This window comes from Ranitomeya variabilis, chromosome 1 (assembly GCF_051348905.1).
Source record: "Ranitomeya variabilis isolate aRanVar5 chromosome 1, aRanVar5.hap1, whole genome shotgun sequence".
Taxonomy (NCBI): Eukaryota; Metazoa; Chordata; class Amphibia; order Anura; family Dendrobatidae; genus Ranitomeya; species Ranitomeya variabilis.
In genome coordinates this window covers 784,830,451-784,852,641 of record NC_135232.1, presented here as the reverse complement: position 1 = coordinate 784,852,641, position 22,191 = coordinate 784,830,451, and the positions used below count along the sequence as shown (strand labels likewise).

Genomic DNA, 22,191 nt, shown 5'->3' with positions numbered 1-22,191 from the left:
AGCTCTGCTGTCCTGACAGGGCCCCATTTTAGACACAAGATATGCTACAGATTCCATCATGCACCTACCTTGGGGAATCTTTCCTTGTAAACATGATTCATCATAATGATCTCATTATCAAAACTTGTAGATGCTCGGCCAGGGCTGAAGGACAAACAAAGGAGTCATTTGAGATACTCTATAACTGGACATTAAACAATGTTGTCATAAGCATTGACAGCTATTTTACAGGTAGGTCCGGTACCTAAAATGTCCTTTTAGAACACCCATCTTTACACCCTTTACAAATCGTCATAAAGGAGCGGTGATAGAAGATGTGCGAGTGACACCAGCTCACCCCAAAGCTTCTAGCACCTCCCTCAATCGAATAGTCATCAGGGGTCGGCTCTGGTGTCACTCTGCCCCCTGATGCCTTGTTTCACAGTTAGATGTGGAGGCGACTATAGAAGCTCACCTCTCCCGAAGCGTCTATAACCATGACTATGAATATAGGACATCTTAAGAGGGTGGGGAAACTGTAGAAAGTAACTGAAGCGCTGCCCCCTGATGACGTCATGCACCAGGAGGGGTGACGGACGCTGCCAGGTGAGTGCAGCCCCAGCCTCCTAGGACGTCACATTTGAGACTCCTCTCAAACAATGCATCACAGGAAGGGAAGTGTAAATGAAAACATTTAGGGATTAGATATATAGGGAGAAGTGTAGGAAATGGTATAATAAAAGTAATTACAAAATTCATTAGGGTAGAAATATAGATATTTAGAAAGGACATTTTAGGTACTGGCGATCTATTTAATGTAAGCAAGTAGTGCAGGCTACACTAGCAAAAGCACAAGGAGAAATGGAATTAAAATGTAAAAAACAAGAAGAGGAGGAGAAATAATTCCACAGAACAAGAAATATAAAAAGGACATAAGTCAAGAAGAGAGAAAGATAGAAGGGAAGGAGAACAAAAGGAGAAGAAGTGTAGAAAAATAATAAAAAAGACAAGAAGCAAGGATTCAAGATTGGATGTCCTGAAGCTGTAGGCATTTTTTTTTCACATTTACAATGTGTTCAGACAACTTTACTACATTTCATTCCTTTACAAATTCATACTAAAATGGACAATAGTGGCTTTATAAAATTCACCCAATATACTCCATGATGACAATGCAATTAGTATGTCATTAACAAAAAATTAAAAATTGTTTAATGTCACATTTACGTAAGTATTTAGGACAGTCACCAGCTACTCAATTAGGGCATGTCTGGCAGCAACTACAGCTTCAAGGCACACACTATAAGCTTGGCAAAATTGGAATTTGCCTTCTTTTCTGCAGGCCCTCCTGCATTCTATCTGCTCAGATGGGAAGCACCAAATATAAAGCTTTTATTTTTTAGATCTGCCCAAAAATGATCGGTCAAGTTTAATTCTGATCTCGCGCTGGGCCACTCAACTTGTCTCAAAGTAATTTCTATCTTGTGCTTAGCATCATTGTCCTGCTGTTAAATTAACAGTCACCCCAGTCTAAGGACCAAAGCATCCAGGAGCACATTTCAGGTTTTCAATTCAGGTATCCACTGCTCCCCTTAATGTTACAGTTTCGGAAAACTACTGCCGCCATCATGCTTTGAATGGTGTACAAAAGCTCTAGCTTGGTTTAATCAGACCACTGAATCTTATTTCTCATGGTACGCGAGTGCCTTCTCATAAATCCCCATAAGGCACTCACTTTCCTTGCCATGCCTAAGGAGTGGTTTTTGATCAGGCCACTCTAACCGAAGACAAGCTCTGCCCTTTAAGGCTACGTTCACATTTGCGTTGTTGGGCGCAGCGTCGTCGACGCATATCGACGCATGCGTCATGCGCCCCTATCTTTAACATAGGTGGGCGCATGGACATGCGCCGGTATGCGTTGTATTGCATTTTATGGCGCATGCGTCATATAGACGCACAAGACAGGGCGCAGGGGACGCTACTTGTAGCGTTTTCCCTGCGCCGAAAGTCCCGATCTGTAAGATCTTATGACAACGCATGTGTCGCAAAACGCTGCGTTGTGTACATGTTGTTGGTTGCGTCGCCGACGCTGCGCCTAACAACGCAAATGTGAACGTAGCCTACGGCTGCCTTTAGCAAGATGCCTTAGGCGACTCAACTTCCTGAAAATGTGAAAGTCCTAATGTACATGGCCTTTCATTAATTATAAATGCAGGAATTATTTTGTACCCTTCTCAAGATTGGTGCCTAAAAACCCTTTTGAAAAAGTCCATGTAGACAAATACATATGTATCTTGAAGGTCTAAAGCAGAATATTACACCGTGAAGATAAAAGACGACTTTATTCAGTAATCATGTAAAGGGCTTTAACAAAATGGTCAAAATCGCACTATTCATAAAGTCCAATGCTATCTGAGTAATATAAATAGACACCAGGTCCTCATTACAAATTCCTTTTGAAAGTCGAAGCAGACCTCTTACCTGAGGCTTCGGGAACGAGGGCGCATGCATGGAGAACGCCTTCCATCCTCATCTGTGACGCTCTCTGTGCTCCGGAAGTGTTTGGAGAGAAAGTGCAATTCATCAGCGGTGGGCTGGAAGGGCAGTTGGTGTAACCTCTCCTGGGAGGAGGAGGAAGACTGCAGAAAAAAAATGTATACATTAAAGGAAAAAGCAAGACATCATGAAAAACAGGAGCAGGTTACGCATACAATAAAGCATTGGAGCACAAAGTCTTAAAAAAAACAAACAAAAAAAACAAAAAACCATCTAACGGCTATTTTAAAGGGGAACTTGTCACTACATCCATGTTGGCCGAACAATGGGCAGCACGAGTCAGAGCCTGGCTGCAGAGGCGTTGTGGCATTTCAGAGAGAACCATCTGAAAAGTCTCTAGCCCCGCTCCTATAGGGAGAGACCTGGTAACCAAATGGAGCTGGTCAGGGAGAAAGCCAGGTAGGCCGCTTCAGACTAGTCAGGTCTCTCACACTATGGTCCCCAGCCAGCTGCACAGTTTTCTCTGAAACGTCACAATGTCCAAAGACATACTGATAGGGAATTTAGATTGTGAGCCCTTTCAGGGACAGCAATGATAATGTGTGCAAACTGTAAAGCGCTGCGGAATATGTTAGCGCTATATAAAAATAAAGATTATTATTATATTATTATTACAATGATTCTGAGTATACATGTGACACTAGTCACTACTCATGGACAGGCCGTGAGGCAGAGAAGTCAGAAGTTCCAGGGTCAGTACCAAGAGAGCACATAGTAAATTAAGAGAACAGATAAAGGCGCAAGTCAGATCACAGTCCAGGGTCAGAAAACCAGAGATACAGTATAGAGGATAAGCAAAGCAGCAATAACAAATGGGTAGTCAGAACACAGTCCGAAAGGTCAGGAAGCGTAACAGAACTCATAGCACAGGAATCAGGCAAACAACAGAGTAGAAGCTTTTGATTGGCAGTGATCTGGGCCAGACAGCTCACCTAAATAGCAGGGAAATTACTAAGAACAGGGTGCACCTGGAGAAATCTCTGCACCTCCCAGTCTCACATAGGTCAACTGAGCTGTCACTCAAAGCACCGACAGCTCAGCACAGGATAGGATGACAAAGCTGTCCATCACTGATTCCCAGAAACACTGAGCAGAGGAATTGTGACAATACCTTGCTGCAATCGCACAGCCAGGCTCCCATTCATGTAGCCCATTGCTAATGCAGCATGACTAATGAGAGATTGCCTTTAAAGTAGCAGTGTGGTGATTTATTTCTTTTTGCCATACCCCTAGCCATAATTACTATATGCCATATACTGACGGATCACTGGCTTTTTTCATACCCATTGTCATTCCTATCCTCTTCTGCGCCACATGTCTCATTATCCAGTCAACAGGGCACCTTCTGAGTCTCGATGCAAGTCTCAGATTAGCATTAAGAAAATCGAAGGTGAGCTAAGCCCATCAGCATCAGGGGCTTATCTACAGCATTCTGGAATGCTGTAGATAAGCCGCCGATGTATCCTGAAAGATGAAAAAAAGAGGTTAGATTATACTCACCCAGGGGTGGTCCCGCTGCAGTTCTGGTCCCATGGGCGTCGAGGTCAGGTCCGGGGCCTCCCATCTTCTTACGATGACGTCCTCTTCTTGTCTTCATGCTGCGGCTCCGGCGCAGGCGTACTTTGTCTGCCCTGTTGAGGACAGAGCAAAGTACTGCAGTGCGCAGGCGCCGGGAAGGGTCAGAGAGGCCCAGCGCCTGCACACTGCAGTACTTTGCACTGCCCTCAACAGGGCAGACAAAGTACGCCTGGGCCGGAGCGTGAAGACAAGAAGAGGACGTCATCCTATGAAGATGGGAGGCCCCAGACCGGACCGCGACGTCCATCGGATCGGATCGCCCTCCAAGTGAGTATAATCTAACCTCTTTTTCTCATCTTTCAGGATATATCGGGGGCTTATCTACAGCATTACAGTATGCTGCAGATAAGCCCCTGATGCTGGTGGGCTTAGCTCACCTTCGATTTTGGGGGTGACAGGTTCCCTTTAAGGTCCACATGGAAGAACTGTAATGATGTGGTGCAGAAGGGGATTATAATAGTGCTGGGACTGGAAGAAAGCAGCGATTGGTAACAATTTTAATTAATATATGTACTTTGCAAGTAATGACTATAGCTAACTGGGAAGATAAAAAAGAGGGATTTTTGGTTCTTACCGTAAAATCTCTTTCTTGGAGCCTTCATTGGGGGACACAGGTAACCATGGGTGTATGCTGCTGTCACTAGGAGGCTGACACTATGCAAATAAAGAAGAAGTAACTCCTCCCCGGCAGTATACACCCTCCGACAGGCACCAGGCAACTCAGTTGGTGCAAAAGCAGTAGTAGGAACAGGCAATATAAAACTCAACCTATGTACCAACCCACAACAACGGCACGTTAGCCAACACGGTACAACTTCAAGGGAGGGTGCTGTGTCCCCCAATGAAGGCTCCAAGAGAGAGATTTTACGGTAAGAACCAAAAATCCCTCTTTCTTTCTCGCTTCATTGGGGGACACAGGTAACCATGGGACGTCCCAAAGCAGTCCCTAGGGCGGGTATTCTGCAGAAAAAGAGGAGTCAGGTTGGCCGGTGAGAAACCGCTGCCTGCAGTATCCTCCTACCCAGGCTCGCGTCCGCGGAAGCCTGAGTATGCACCCCGTAGAATTTGACAAAGGTGTGCATGGAAGACCATGTAGCGGCCTTGCAAACCTGCGAGGCCGAAGCTTGGTGACGAACTGCCCAGGAAGCTCCCACTGCCCGGGTAGAGTGAGCCTTCACCCCCGAAGGAGGCTGTTTGTCTTGGACGCGGTATGCCTCCAAAACCGCCGAACGAGTCCAACGAGCAATCGTGGACTTGGAGGCCGGAAGACCCTTTCGACGCCCATCCGAGACGACGAACAGAGGATCGGCCTGACGAAAAGAGGCAGTTCTGGCGACGTAAATCCGGATAGCCCTGACCACATCCAGCTTGTGAAGGGATTTCTCCAATGGATGAACCGGGGAAGGGCAAAAGGACGGGAGGACAATGTCCTCGTTGATATGAAAAGATGAGACAACTTTCGGTAAGAAGGAAGGAACCGGACGAAGAACCACCTTGTCTTGATGCAGTACCAGAAAGGGAGAACGACAGGATAAAGCCGCCAGCTCTGAAACCCTTCTAATGGAGGTGATGGCGATCAAAAAGGCTACCTTCCAGGATAGAAGCGAGAAGGAAACATCCTGAAGCGGTTCAAAGGGCGGCCGCTGCAGGGCATCTAAGACGAGGTTGAGATCCCAAGGCTCAACAGGAGACCGGTAAGGGGGAGCTATATGAGCGACCCCCTGGATGAAGGTCCTCACCTGAGGCAGGGAAGCCAGGTCTCTTTGAAAAAGAATTGATAGAGCGGAGATCTGACCCTTCAAGGTGCTAAGGGAAAGACCCGAATCTAGGCCCGTTTGAAGAAAGCTGAGAAGGGAAGGAAGGGAAAAGGTCATAGGAAACAGATTGTTATCCTGACACCACCGGAAAAAGGCCTTCCAACATCTGTGGTAGACACGCGATGAGGCCGGTTTCCTCGCTCTTATCATAGTCTGGATGACGCTATGAGAAAAACCCGCGTTCTTCAGGACCGCGGCCTCAACTGCCATACCGTTAAATTCAGCAACCGAGAATTCGGGTGGGAGAGAGGCCCCTGTGAAAGAAGGTCCGGAAGATCCGGAAGTCTCCACGGAACATCCGATAACATGTTTATCAGCTCTGCGTACCAGGCTCTGCGAGGCCAATCTGGAGCTACCAAGAGTACGGGGACCCCTTCCGACTTGATCTTCTTTACGACCCTTGGGATCAGAGGGAGAGGCGGGAACAGATAGGGCATCCGGAACTGGGCCCAAGAGATCACGAGAGCGTCGCATCCGACGGCCATCGGGTCCCGAGACCTGGCGACGTACTGGGGAACTTTGTGGTTTGCCCGGGAGGCCATCAAGTCGACGTCTGGAACGCCCCACCGCTGGCAAATCTGGCTGAAGATTGCTGGAAGAAGAGACCACTCGCCCGCCACGATGCCCTGGCGACTTAGAAAGTCGGCCTCCCAATTGTCCACCCCTGGGATGTGGACGGCTGACAGAGAGGGAACATGACCCTCCGCCCAGCGGAAAATTTTTGCTACTTCCGCCATGACTTGACTGCTGCGAGTCCCCCCTTGGTGATTTATGTATGCCACGGCCGTGGCGTTGTCCGACTGAATGCGGACCGGCTTTCCCGAAAGGAGGGACTCCCAGCGGATGAGGGCTAGGAAGATGGCTCTGATTTCCAAGAGGTTGATCGAGAGGCACGCCTCTCGAGCAGTCCAGCGGCCCTGGGCTGTGAGGTGGAGAAAGACCGCTCCCCAACCTTGGAGACTGGCGTCGGTGGTAATCACCTGCCAGTGGGGGGGTAAAAATGACCTCCCGCGCAGAATGGAGGTGGACAGCGTCCACCAAGAGAGAGACTGTCTCGTCCTGGGGGAGAGGCGAAACGGACGGTCCAGGGAAAGCGGGTTCCTGTCCCAGGCAGACAGAAGAGCCAGCTGGAGGGGACGAGAGTGGAACTGAGCATAGGGGACCGCTTCCATAGAAGCGACCATTCTCCCCAGAACTCTCATGGCTAGACGAAGGGACAGAGGACTCGGACCCTTTAGCGCTCTGACACCCCGACGAAGAGAAAGAAACTTCTCCTTGGGAAGGAAGACCTGAGCCCGAAAGGTATCGAATTCCATGCCTAGGAACTCCAGCCGCTGGGTTGGAATCAAGGAAGACTTCTGGTAGTTGATCAACCAGCCTAGGCGAACTAAGGTGTCCAGAGTAAGATGGAGGCTCTGGCTGCAATCCCCCTGGGATGAGCCCTTGAACAATAGATCGAGGTATGGGATTACCAGAATCCCTTTTGAACGCAGGATGGCCATGACAGCTGCCATGACCTTCGTAAAGACCCTGGGAGCAGATGCCAGCCCGAAGGGGAGGGCAGTGAACTGGTAATGATGCTCCCTGATCGCGAATCGGAGGAACCTCTGATGCTGCACGCAAATAGGAATGTGAAGGTACGCATCCCGAATGTCCACTGAGCACAGAAACTCTCCCGGCTCCATGGACGCGATCACCGAGCGCAGAGATTCCATTTTGAAGTGTTGAATCCGAAGGTGGCGGTTCAATCGTTTGAGATCCAGAATCGGACGGAGAGAGCCGTCCTTTTTTGGAACCACGAACAGGTTTGAATAAAACCCGGAAAACCGCTGGCGAAAAGGCACCGGCACTACGACTCCCGAGGCGAGGAGCGAATCGACGGCCTGGAGAAGCCCTGGAAGATGAGAGGGCTGTTTGGGAGGACGAGAGAGCATGAAACGTCTTCCTGGGGGCGAAGAAAACTCTATTTTGTAGCCTGACGTGACGATCTCCCTGACCCAGGCGTCGTCGACTACTGAAAGCCAAACCTCTGAGAATAGAAGAAGGCGGCCTCCCACCCTGGAAGGAGTTCCAGGTGGGGGCGACCCGTCATTTATTAGAAAACCTGCGGCCCCGAGATCCCGATGGTTTTGCGGGGTGGCTCTTGGCTCTCCAGCGTGGCGGAGGCCTGAAAGAAGGTTTTCTACGGTCCCCTTGTGAGGAGGAACGGTCCTGGACGGGGTTTCCCGAAGAGGCAAAAGACCGAAAGGGACGAAAGGACTGGGGACCCCTCCTGTTGAAGAGACGTTTAGGCTTGGACTGGGGTAAGGAGGTACTCTTACCGCCAGTAGCGTCCGAGATCATTTGATCTAGCTGCGAGCCGAAGAGTCTGGAGCCCTGGAAGGGCAGACCAGTGAGCGATTTCTTAGATGCGGGATCAGCGTTCCACGCCTTTAACCAAAGAATCCGGCGAATGGCGACAATGTTGCCATTAGCCCTGGTAGAGCAGGCCGCTGCATCAAGGGAGGCATTCATCAGGTATTTTCCTGCCAGTGAAATCTGATCCGCTAATTCAGACAGTTCTTCAGCAGGAGCAAAGGCCGAAATGCCCCTGCGCAGGGTCTTGGCCCAGGCTGATACAGCCTTGGCTACCCATGATGAGGCGAAAATAGGGCAAAGGGAGGCTCCGGAGGCCTCAAATGCTGATTTTGCTAGCGCCTCGATTTGTCTGTCCGAGGGGTCCTTAAGGGAAGCCGCGTCCGGAATAGACAGAACTGTCTGTGAGGATAGCCTGGACACAGGCGCGTCGACCTTAGGAGACTCGGACCACTTGGAGACCAGGTCGGAGTGAAAAGGGTATAACACATCAAGCAGTTTCCTGCCTGGGAAACGCTTGCCAGGGTTTTCCCAGTGAGTGGCGGTAGTGTTGTCAAACTCCTTGTGATTAGGGAAAACCCTAGAGGGACGTTTAATCCGTTTAAAAGCAACGGAGACGTCCTGAGAGCTTGCCTCATCCTCCTTAAGATCAAGCGTCTGAACGATAGCTGAAATAAGGCTATCAACCATGTCTTGTGTTCCGGAAGTCTGATCTGCATCCGAGTCAGATTCCGACTGAGAAGTTACGTCAGACCCGAGGTCCGCCTGTGAGGAAGGGGAACGGGCAGATAGGGGAATCCCGATGTGGTCCGGTGAACTGGAGAAGGATCTAGATAAGGTCCGTTTTCTGTCTCTTTTGTCCGGTCTGCCTCTGTGAGAGTCTAGGACAGGTGCGGGCGAATCGCCGTGAGAGGCGTTCGTGGCACTGGTGGCATTAGAGAGAAGCGGGATGCGTTCAAGTGCCTGGACCAGGGACTGAGAAACCTTAGTCAGGTCGGACACAGATTGAGACATAGCAACAGCCCACTCCGGGGGAGGGGGGGTGCACTCATCCCAGGACCCTGAAGCTTCCAGGGGAGCTGACATGGTGGGAGGAACGCAGGACGGGCAGAAAGGAGAAGGCTGACCTGAAACCCACTTTTTCTTACAGTGAGCGCAGGCGTAATGGATGGCCGTATGGGGCAAAGGCCGGGGTGGGGTCGGACATAGGTGAATATTACCTTGTCCCCAGAGAATACTGCCAGGTAGAGTAGAAGGTAGCGCTGAGCCTGGTGAAAGACAGCGGTAACCGCAGGTGCCTGTGTTCCCCCGAGAAATCCTGTGTCCCACGCGATGAGCAGACGCTGACAGGGAGCAGGAAGCAGGAGAAAAGAGCGCGGAGAAAGTGAGACGCTGTGGGCGTGCACAGGACCGAAGGGGGGAAAGAAAGGAACGCCCCCTGTAAAACTGAAAGCAATCCGGCCGCTATACCGTTGACTGCCACAAGAGGGCGCTCAAGCGGCAAGAAAGGGAAAAGCAGGGAGACGCTGCACATCCCGGCCGCACTAATTCCGGCCACCACCAGAGGGCGCTCAAGCGCTAAGAAAGCAAAAACATGAGGCAGAGAGAAATGGCGGGCGAACGAGCCTGCAAGTTTGAATAAGGAGGGGGAAAAGATGCCAGCCTTCCTGCTCCCATTCCTACGTGGTCTCAACGCCCGAATATGCAGCCCACTTCCCTGTCAGATGCTCCCCTATGGTAAGAGGAGATCGCCGCTGGGCAGGGTATTGGTGGGGGAGGGGGGGGGGGGGGGTTTGTTGATTGAAGATTCCCTACCTGCAGATGAGGAATCATCAGGATCCCTGGTAGATAGAGGGTCCTGGAAGTAGTCCTCCTTCCCGCGCCACGACTCTCCGGCGCAGAAGACGGCGTCGACCCCTGAACAGGGGAAGAGGGTCACTGGATGTGACCGCCGTCTTCCTCTCAGCCCGCTCCGAGGTGAGGGATGAGGAGGGGAAACGGGCAGGACTGGCCACCGAAGAAAGGGTCACCCTGAACACCCGAATGGGTGACAGGGGACAGAGTCCTGCCCAGCGGGTCCGAGAGGGTGCGATGTGGGTGATACCACACTGCTCTCTCGGTCGCTCAAAGTGGGGAAAACAGGGTGAGAAAAACTGCACCCTGTTACCCTGAAGAAAGTATCTGAAAAAGAAAGGGGAAATGATTAAAAACAAACAACAAATCCCTGTAAAAGAAATGCGGATCTGGTGTTAGATCCAGGTCCGCCTCCTACAGACACTAAGCAAAAACTGAGTTGCCTGGTGCCTGTCGGAGGGTGTATACTGCCGGGGAGGAGTTACTTCTTCTTTATTTGCATAGTGTCAGCCTCCTAGTGACAGCAGCATACACCATGGTTACCTGTGTCCCCCAATGAAGCGAGAAAGAAATTGACAGTGATATCCAATAGATTGTAACTTTCAAAAATGTATCATAAGACACAAAAATGAGTCAAGAGTCTAAAGGATAACAGACTTTACTATTAAGATCTTATCTCTATTTCCCATGCTTATGTGCACACTACAGACATTGTCATCACTCACTGTATTCATCAGGACTCAATCCAATTACCCCATCAGTAGGTTTTTGGAGTGCGAAAGGAAAGCAGAATACCCAGATGTAAAATATCCAAACATGGTGCGAACTGTATCATTGGCCATCTCAGATATATGACATAGGAGAATTTCATGTTCTATGGAATCTATCCCCTTCAATTTACACGAGGGTTTCTAATTTTCTAAATGGCAAGGAGGGCCTATTTGATTCTCAAGCTAAAAAAATTCAGTCTTTCCTTTGGTCACATATCTAAAGGTGACACACACACAGGATTAAGAGAGTATTCTGGTTGGAAGAAATTATCACTTATTTCCAGGATAGATGGTAACTCATTGTCAGAATGCGACATTTATTTCCCGATTATAATGGACCACAGCTCCATTCATTCTTTATGGGATTGCTGGAGAAAGTAGAGTACACCACTCTAGCAGTCCCATATAAATTGAATAACAATGTGGTTGGATCCCCACCGATGTAGAAGCTATCACCTCCTGGGAATACTTCTTCCAGCTGAAATACCTCTTCAGTATTGGTATAATGCAGGTAGTCTATTGTATGGCAGATCTTTAACCTTAACCATTATGCCATGGACATACTGTTCCCTCAAATGCAATCTTGTCAGCATATTTGTGCAATGTAATCTGAGAGCAGCAGGATGTAGGGGCTGAAAACCTGATTCCAGCGATGTATCCCTTATTGGGCGGTTAGGTGTAATTTCGAGAAAATCAGTTTTCACTGTTGATGGAGCAGTTCTCTAATGCAGAGCGCTGTATAAACCCGCCCACATCACCGATTACACAGAGTACACAAAAAACTGCCATAGGCAGAAAGCTGCTAATCAATGTAAACCAAGTGCCCTACTGTTATTTTCATGCACTACTGCTATTTAATTACTTGCAGGGTAATTGATCATTTTGTTTTTATCTTCGGTTTTTTCTGTTTAGTGGCCAGTGTGAACATGTGCTTACATTTCTTTCGGTTTTTGCCGAGGCTTCCCTTTTCTTTGAGCTGGACATTAGGCTTATATAGCTCCGCATTGTTGGGTGTCCATTAGCAGGGGCTTCAGTCCAGCTCAACTTTTAATCACATTTACGTCATTTGTCATATGGTAAGGTTTTAACACTAAAGGTTACGACCGTCCCGAGTAGGTGGAATGGCTTTTACGCTTCTTCTATCAAAATAATGTTAAGTAATTTTCATGCACTATTGTCACTTATTTACTTACTGTTCACTTTGTTTTGATCTTTGGGTCAACCAGTCATGGGGAAAGGTTACACAGAACAGGAGGACTATATAGCACAAGACAGATAGCCCTCTAGCGATAATCTTCTGCGGATTTTATTGAAACTACAACAAGCAGTCCAGTAAAGTTATACATCGCTGGAATCATCGAGTCTCTGCCACTACATAAAGCTGATCACAGATTTCATAGCCAAAACCTGCTGACAGATTCCCTTTAACTTAAGTGTGTCCACAGCTTGATTGTCAGGATTAAAGAATGACAGATTCCTTTTAAATTGATTAATAAATCACTATTGCAATGTGCTATGATCAGTGTCAGAATCCTAAAATCAATTTCAGCTCCGCCCCTTCTTACCATCATACATGGGAGCAGGTTGAAAAAAGTTGAGATTTTTTTTTTTTCTTTTTTAGGCCAAACCATCCAGGGACTTTCTAATTTAAAAAAAAAAAATTCTTTCAGCATCAGCTGGCTAAAGCAAACCTGTCACCAGGTTTGGCAGATATTAGGCACCTTTCAGGCCTGATATACAGCATTCTATAATGCTGAATATCTGCCCCCAACCCGACCTGAAAGATAAGAAAAACACCTTTTATTATACTCCCCTGCGGCGCGGTCCGGTCTGAGTGGTGTCGCTAGTCATTCACACAGTCTCCCTGGCATCGTACTTCTCTGCCCTGGTAAGGGCAGAGTAAGGTATTGCATTGCACAGGCGCCGGGCCTCTCTGTCCTTTCCTGGCGCCTTCGCACTGCAGTACTTTGCCCTGCCATAAACAGAGCAGAGAAGTACACTTGTGCAACAGAGCGATGCCGGGAAGTCTGTGTGGATGACGTAGGGATGCATTATCCTCACGAAGCAGGAAGGACGACGGCATCACAAAAAGAAGGGAGGCACCGGACCATGACTAGTGACACCCGTCGGACCGGACCGCCCCGAAGGTGAGTATAATAAAAAGGCGCTTTTCTTATTTTTCAGGTTGGAGTTGGACGGCATCGCAAGCAGAAAGAAGGTGCCGGACAAAGAAGGCCTGGACCACCCCGCAGGCGAGCATAATAAACGCACTTTTTCGTATCTATACAACATTATAGAATGTTGCATATCAGGGAGTGTCTCCTATCAGTCAAACCTGGTGACAGGGTCCCTTTAAGCACAATTAGCAAAATGAGATTGGCCACTTCGGAAGACTATTCTGTGTTATTGTGCAGAGTATTTCATGAGCTGGTGAATAAATATTGCTGCTAAATATGGATCCCAAAACAAATAAACTTGTTACCGAGAGAGTTGAGCTTGGTGTGTTGGTGCCATATCCAGAAGACGGAAGGGATGCCAGAGACCACCTACGCCCATCAGCTCTAAAAACAAATCATGTTAGATGGTTAGCAGTCTCTGATACTAATTAATAGCATGGCCTTTCATTTATGTAGGCATATAGGAATGCCAATATTCATCAATGATTACCTGTCAGAGCGCGGTCCATGACTGCATGCATCAAAGGATTAAGAAGAGAGAGAAAATGAGAATAGGCTAGGACATCAATAAGAAATAACTGGACAGATTGGGTTGGGAGATAGAAAAAAAAAATCATTGAAGAATTTTTGACATACTAGGTGTACAAATGGGTCTTTTGTCAATAAATGACAGCTCTGCTCTGGTATCAGGAGGTGACACTGCTTAGAGCTCCTCAACATGATTGCTAGATGACTCAGTAAGGCACGGGTGGCATGGATCCCGATGTATACCTGCAGATGTTACTATGCTTAACAGCGCTAGATTATCTAGAACCCACAATGCCACTAGCTGTTAGAAAAGCATCCAGCCCTTTTTGTAAAAGCTGTTCTAGTGTCTGCCATTACTAACACCTGGGGTAGGGCATTCCACAGTCTGACAGCTCTAACTCTTAAGAACCCTTTCCTATTTAGCTGTCAGAATGAGTACCCCCTAGTCTTCAGTATGGTCCTTGGAAGGAATAAGTCATGTGCCAGTCCCTTGTATTGACCACACACATTTATACATGTAAATGAGATCCCCTCTGAGGTGTCTTTTTTTCTAAGCTAAACAAGCCCAACTTTTCATCATAGGAGAGATCTTCCATCCCATGTGATAACCTAGTTGCCCGCCTCTGAACTGAGTAACTGCAGCCATTGTCATGTGACATAGCGGGAATAGCAGAACCGGAAAAAGCATCGCTGTAAGAGGGGAGTACAGATCGTTTTCATTTTCTATGGGGCCCTGATATGATTAAAAAGAGGTTGTCAAGTAGTGGAAAAAAAACCTTTAATATATTTATCTCAAGTGAATGCAAGAAAAATAAAAGAATACCTACTTGCGAGCAAAGGGGAAGTTAACAGATGCATTAGTGGAGAAATTTCTTGGACTGTCCAGCGGGCTGCTTCCTGCTATCAAAAGTAAACATGAATGAGCAAACATAACGACTAGAAAACATGCGATATAGCGGTATCACAGTATTACGCCGTGAGCGACAAGAGACAACTACAGGCCTAAGGTAAGCGAGAGCCAGACCATCAGCTTTAGATATCTGGCAGCCCACCACTGTTCCTCCTACCCCATGCAGCCAAGTGTGCACGTGTTCTCAATTGGGGAATATGCAGAATCCAGCCACCTATGCTTTCCAACAAGTACTAGTGGCATGACGGAAGTCATTTCATTCTAATTTCCAACGACTTTGGACTATAAGTCTATACTGGTGCATATTTGTTTCCACTGGACTGAAAAAAACCCGAAATTAATAGGGAACACTTGCAGCTCTATGGAGTTCAGATACATGCCTCAGCACTATACGTTGGGAACACAGTGTCCGCCATGTTCAAATCAACTGGGGATCCTACAGCTGGCATCTTCCTGGAGAATAAGCCAAAATGCATCCAAAAAAGCTCTACTCACTTAACAGATGCCAAAATAATATCTTTTTTTGCCTCTAAGGCTGGCATGTGTCTTTGCAGTAAAGATTAGCATAGTAACTACGGTACTCTATTGTTCCATACTAAGGTATACAGTAAATACAAATTGGAATTCTGAAATGTTGTTACGTTAGGTTCCTGTTCTAGAAAAATAGTATCCTATTAGTAATGTATCCCACTGCGAGCCTTTCATCAGAGATACATGTCAAGAGAGCCTCTCGACAAAGCTCCGAGGTAGGCTTTCATTGAGAAGCTGGAAACCTTGCGGATGAAAACCATCAGCTGGATGATCTGGAAGCCGTGCTCCCATCTAGAGCAGAGATGTACAACCTATTTTGGTAAGAGGATCAAATGATTGTACCACACCCAAAGGCTGTACTAAAAATTAATGTGGAATTGTGATATGAGGCATATTATGGAATTTTCATTTTTGTGGACAAAAGAGGTCCTTAATTACACAGTTTAGCACTCTAGAGAAAAGGAGTCACAGTGCCCATACATAAATTGAGCATTCCACATTCCTCCTAAACTTTCTAGAGTACTATACAGAGAGGTTTCCAAATAGGAAAGTGCCATGGATGGCTGGAGGTCACACAGAACGCCACTGAAGGCAGTAGGTGGCTACCAAGATGCCAGCTGGGCACCCCCGACAGAGTCCTCCCAAAAATAAACAATGTGCACAAGTCTCTCTTCAGATTGCAGTATCAATCAGTCTGGCATCCAGGCCATAAGAGAAACTTGTTCTGTGCATCTCAGGAGAACTGATCAGATACATACAGATGGGTTCCTGTCTGATCTCGTGATACATTCCAAATAGTCATGGAGTGAAAATGCTAATCAGAGCCGACATCCTCTATGGGATTATAACGTATACTCTGTCAACGAAAACTTAATCTCCATACACACAATTAGGTGGAGGAATTGGGCCATGACCATCTTTATTAATAATCAAATTTAATCGAAATATATAAACCTTAACCAATTTGTTAATAAACCTTTTATAGCCACCATAAGATAAAATTCGCCCAATCATAAGGTGTATATAGAGCAAAAATTTGGCACTCAAATGGATATACAGTGGGGCAAAGAAGTATTTATACACTCCCACTTTTGCAAGTTTTCCCACCTTCAAAGAATCATGAGATCTATAATTTTTTCATAGGTACACTTCAACTGAGAGAATCTTAAAAAAAAATCCAAAAAATTACATTGTATAATTTTTTACATAATTTCCAGTTTATTGCATTAAATAAATATTTGATACAATAGAAAAATAGAACTTATTATTTGGTACAGAAACCTTTGTTTGCAATTACAGAGGTCAGACATCTCCCTGTAGTTCTTGACCAAGTTTGCACACACTGCTGCAGGGATTTTTGCCCACTCCTCCATACAGAGCTTCTCTAGATCTCTCAGGTATCTGACCTGCCGCTGGGCAACACTGAGTTTCAGCTCACGCCAAATATTTTCTTTTGAGGTCAGGTCTGGACACGGGCTAGGCCACTTCAGGACCTTGAAATGCATCTTATAGCACCACTCCCTAGTTACCCTAGCTGTGTGTTTCTGGTAATCATAATGATGGAAGCGCATGCCAAGACCGATCTTCAATGCTTTTACCAAGGGGCGAGAGTTGTTGTCTGAAGTCTCATGAAACATGACCCCATCTATCCTCTCTTCAATACAGTGCAGTCGTCCTGTCACCTTTGCCGAAAAGAGCTTCCAAAAGTATGAGATTTTCCCCACCATGCTTCACGGTTGGGACTGTACTCATCCTTCTTCCTCCAAACACGGCAAGTGGAGTTGATACCAAAAAGTTTTATTTTGGTCTCATCTGACCACATGGCCTTCTTCATCATCCAGATGGCGAACTTCAAACAGGTCTGGACATATGCCAGTGTGAACAGGAGGACCTTGCGTGCCCTGCAGAATTTTAATCCATGACGTCGTAGTGTATAACTAATGGTTGTTTGAGACTGTGATCCCAGATCTCTTCAGGTCATTGACCAGGTCCTCCCTTGTAGTTCTGGGCTGATTCCTGACCTCTCTGAATCATCCTTACCCCACGAGGTGAGACCTTGCATGGGGCCCCAGACCGAGGAAGATTGACAGTCATCTTGTGTTTCTTCCATTTTCTAATAATTGTGCCAACAGTTGTTGCCTTCTCACCAAGCTTCTTGCCTATTATCTTGTAGCCCATTCCCAGCCTTGCGCAGATCGACAATTTTGTCCCTGGTGTCCTTAGACAACTCTTTGGTCTTGGACATGGTGGAGAGGTTGCAGTGTGATTGAGTGTGTGGACTTGTGTCTTTAATACAGGTGACGAGTTCAAACAGGTGCAATTAATACAGGTAATGAGTGCAGAGCAGGAGGGCTTCTTAAACAAAAACTAACATGTCTGAGAGCAAGAATTCTTGCTGGTAGGAAGATGATCAAATACTTAATTCTTGCAATAAAATGCAATTTAATTACTTAAAATTCACGCAATGTGATTTTCTTGTTTTTATTTTTAGATTCTGTCTCACAGTTGAAGTGTACCTACGATAAAAATTACAGACCTCTCCATTCTTTCTAGGTGGGAAAACTTGCAAAACAGTCAGTATCAAACACTTATTTTCCCCACAGAATGTCTATGCCTGGATGTAAATACTTTAGTTTATAATTACCGTATATACTCGAGTATAAGCCGAGATTTTCAGCCCATTTTTTTTCCCCCCTCTCAGCTTATACTCGAGTCATACCCAGGGGTTGGCAGGGGAGGGGGAGCGGGGGCTGTCTAATTATACTCACCTGCTCCTGGTGCGGTCCCTGCAAGTCCCTGGCTCCCCGACTTTTTCCTGTACGGAGCGGTCACATGGTACCGCTCATTACAGAAATGAATATGCTGCCCCACCTCCCATAGGGGTGGAGCCGCATATTTATTACTGTAATGAGCGGTAACGGTGACCGCTCAGTACAGGAAAAAGCAGCTGCGCCGGGGAACCAGGGACTGCACAGCGCCAGGAGCAGGTGAGTATAACGGGGAGGGGAGCGCTGCGCAATATTCACCTGCTCCCCGTTCCGGGCACAGCTCCATCTTCAGCGTCTTCTGCAGTGACGCTCAGGTCAGAGGGCGCTGTGACGTGGATAGTGTGCGCCCTCTGCCTGAACGTCAGTGCAGAAGACGCTGAAGATGGAGCGACGCCGGAACAGGTGAATATTGAAAGTGCCAGGAGCCTGAGCGACGGAGAGGTGAGTATGTGATTTTTTTTTTTTTTATCGCAGCAACAGCAAATGGGGCAAGTTTTTGTATGGAGCATCTTATGGGGCCATAACGTTTGTGCAGCACTATATGGGGCAAGTGTCTGTATGGAGTATCTTATGGGGCCATAACCAACGTTTGTGCAGCACTATATGGGGCAAATATCTTTATGGAGCATCTTATGGGGCCATAATTAACGTTTGTGCAGCATTGTATGGTGCAAATGTCTGTATGGATTATCTTATGGGGCCATAATGTGGCGGCGCCGGGGAACCAGGGACTGCACAGTGGCAGGAGCAGGTGAGTATAACGGGGAACGCTGCGCGATATTCACCTGCTCCCCGTTCCGGGCGCCGCTCCGTCTTCAGCAGTGATGCTCAGGTCAGAGGGCGCGGTGAAGTGGTTAGTGCGCACCCTCTGCCTGAAAGTCAGTGCAGAAGACGCTGAAGATGGAGTGACGCCAGAACAAAGTCAGGTAAATATTGAAAGTGGCGGGGGCCTGAGCGATTGAGAGGTGAGTATGTGATTTTTTTTTTTATCGCAGCAACAGCAAATGGGGCAAGTGTCTGTATGGAGCATCTTATGGGGCCATAACGTTTGCGAAGCACTATATGGGGCAAGTGTCTGTATGGGGCCATTATCAACGTTTATGCAGCACTATATGGGGCAAATATCTTTATGGAGCATCTTATGGGGCCATAATTAACGTCTGTGGAGCATTATATGGGGCAAGTGTCTGTATGGAGCATCTTATGGGCCATAATCAAGGTTTGTGCAGCACTATATGAGGCAAATATCTTTATGGAGCATCTTATGGGGCCACGATCAACATTTGTGAAGCATTATATTGGGCAAATGTGTCTATGGAGCATCTTATGGGGCCATCATAAATTTTATGGAGCATTATATGGGGCTCCTGATTCAATATGGATATTCAAAAACACTTAACCTACTGATGTCTCAATTAATTTTACTTTTATTGGTATCTATTTTTACTTTTGACATTTACCGGTAGCTGCTGCATTTCCCACCCTAGGCTTATACTCGAGTCATTAAGTTTTCCCAGGTTTTTGTGGCAAAATTAGGGGGGTCGGCTTATACTCGGGTCGGCTTATACTCGAGTATATACGGTATGTTATCTTTTTAGTACACTGATGAAGGTCTTCAGGACTGAAATATCTGCAATTTTTGCACTAACATTGTACTGCTATTAAAATTACTTAAGTTCATATCCATTTGAGTGCCAAGTTTTTGCTATATATGCTCACGGTTTTGGACCCTACAATCAGGAGTGCCGAGATTTTGTTCTACAACCATAAGGTGTGACCTGACCATCAATACATAAGTAACTGCCCACTGGCTTACTACAAGCAGCTTACTCTTTCCTTTTAGCAAAGATGCCGTGACAACATAAAAGAAAGCGAGCAAGAGGGTGGGGAGCAGGACACCAATGGCAGGGGAACCTAGTCTTCTTCCCCACAATAAATGTATATCATTCGAAGGTCACTTCAGGACTTTCAGACCTATGAAGAATTATCACTGGGCAGAGCGCTAAATACCCTTCCAGCAACAACATTGGCATAGGTCAATATAATGACCCAATCAATCAAAGTTGCTACCCAGAAACCATTCTTGTTTCACTTTAGGTGGGAAAATTTGGCAACTTTGGTAGGCAAAAACCCACCAGAAATTACCAAAGGATAACGATGAAGACCCTGGTGGATTTAACCAGGCTTCACAAGATCAATCAAGAAGCCATAGATCGAGACAGAGCCATAGGCCGTTAAATAATCATAACCTTATAGTTTTTAACCCTTTGGATGCTTATAATCCCATGCAGATCCCTTCTAAAATGTCTGGTTTCCATACATTATACTAGTGCTCTAATCGAAAGTGGTCTATCATATTAGGCAACCCAATAACAGAGAGGGCAGCAGCTCTTAAGGTAAGGCACATGTATATTGTAGCTCGTTACATAATGATCAAGGCAACAGTTCACGTAGAGATGTAGCAGGAAAGGCACGGGGGGTTTTCTTGATCAATGTAAAAGATTGAAGTCATTATACGTAAAATAATATGGAGCTAAATAAGTTATCTTCTTGCAATTTTACTTAAGCAAGCAGCACAATATAATGAATCATACTGTAGAAATATAATCATTGTATATGACTTTCATGGTAGTTGTGTAGATCTTATGAAAATGATGTATAGAAGCCAGAACTAACCTGTAGGTACGGAGAGTGGCGATAACGGACGGGACAGTGTGGGCGAAGGCGATCCCACCACCAAACTCTTTCTGTTGCTGCTTCGACAACTGAGGACAGAACAAACATGTTGCGGTGTATTAATAAATGATGGATCCAAGCAAAGCTTCAACACCATACCATACTGCCAATTCCATGTTCAGTGTGAGAAAGGCACAAAATACCCTTTTTCAGACCATGGTGATTCCCTGAATATTTTGCTTGCATTAGAAGAAAGCATCAGTATTTTCTAGCATAAAAAACAAATAGTAAGCATATGGCCTGACCACGTCCGACAGACATAACTGTAGGAGAGAACCCGAGAGCTGTCCTGACATGTCTTACTAGTGGATAATTTCCAGTTATATAACAATTTGCAGCATAATTTCTTAGATCTTGGCATTGTAGGGTTCCTCTGTTATTACTCCTAGTTAGAGATGGGAGGACTGATTCGCAGGATGCCGTCCATTGGCCAGGTCAGTAATCTGCAACGACCTGGTATTCCCGGCTCTTCTAATTAGCCAGGCTGGCGCGATGACGGGTGTGTCACACCGCGAGGATGATTATGTCGTGCTAATCAAATGATGGACATAGGTGTTACCGGCAAGTAATGTGCCACTGCACAATCTGATACCTGCAGACTGCATCAGACATTTGACAATTTATCCACCAATTTCCAGGATTAATAACAGAGGTACAACAGTAGTTATGGCCAATCGCATGTCAGGTACTTTTTAGGCTATTGTTCACATGCAGCACTTTTTATGCAAATTAAAGCCACGTTTTACAGTACCAGCAAAACCTATGATATTTAAGAAAGCTCAGGCATACTTTTCATTTTTTCTGACAATCTGAGAACTGCGGCGTTTTTGAAACCTGCAGCAGGTCCATTCTTTCAGCGTTTGTGCAGCATTTTTTCACCTATAAAAAAGCAATGTGAAAGCAAAAAAAAAAAAGCTACAAAAAAATGCAACCTTTTCACAGCGTTTTTGGTGAATAAAGCTAACCTTATTAAACATTTAACCGAAGAAAAAAACATATGTATTTCACACTCCAAAAAATGGGTCGAAAAAACAGCAAAAAACTAGTTTTGAATGCAGCGTTTTTACTGTTTTTTTGCTGCAGGAATAACGCAACACAAAAGCAGAGTGGGAACACAGCCTTAGTCTCATATTACAACTGCTGACCACAACTAATGAACTGTGATATTAATAGGTGAATGATTGCAATATCACTATGGAAAAGGCTCAGCAAAGTGACTTTTGTGAACAGATCTACTTTTAGGGTATGTGCACACGTTGCGGATTGGCCTGTGGAATTTTCCACACAGAATCTGCATCTCTTGGCAGTAGTAGTCCATGAGCCAAGAACCAAATTTGACGATATCGGTACCAAGCGGAGTGACTAATTCTCTTTGGTATTTTTAGGTAGATGCATGTCTGTAGTTTATTTTTTGATATGATAGCCCTTACATATACGTAGCTTATTAACCCCTTCAGCCCTAGGCCTATTTGTACCCAAGTGCCTAAGCCAATCTGACCTGTGCCACTTCATGGGCTAATAACTTTGGAACGCTTTCACCTATCCAAGCCATTCTGAGATTGTTTTCTCGTGACATATTGTACTTCACGTCAGTGCTAAATGGGAGTCAATATATTTTACCTTTCTATATAA

The 22,191-nt window shown here is 46.2% G+C and overlaps 1 protein-coding gene across 5 annotated transcripts in view; it reads right to left on the bottom strand.

The window, feature by feature from the left end:
- MAST3 (microtubule associated serine/threonine kinase 3) overlaps positions 1-22,191 on the bottom strand; it is a 191,967-nt gene that overhangs the window by 61,225 nt on the left and 108,551 nt on the right. For 3 of the 5 annotated variants that reach the window (XM_077272734.1, XM_077272751.1, XM_077272760.1), the window contains 6 exons: positions 20,500-20,588; positions 14,442-14,514; positions 13,577-13,597; positions 13,392-13,470; positions 2,461-2,618; positions 69-144 (listed from right to left, as the gene is read on the bottom strand). In XM_077272734.1, the coding sequence (XP_077128849.1) occupies positions 69-144; positions 2,461-2,618; positions 13,392-13,470; positions 13,577-13,597; positions 14,442-14,514; positions 20,500-20,588 (496 nt within the window). The remainder of the gene's footprint in view (positions 1-68; positions 145-2,460; positions 2,619-13,391; positions 13,471-13,576; positions 13,598-14,441; positions 14,515-20,499; positions 20,589-22,191) is intronic. The other 2 variants (XM_077272743.1, XM_077272770.1) reach the window with 1 other exon arrangement.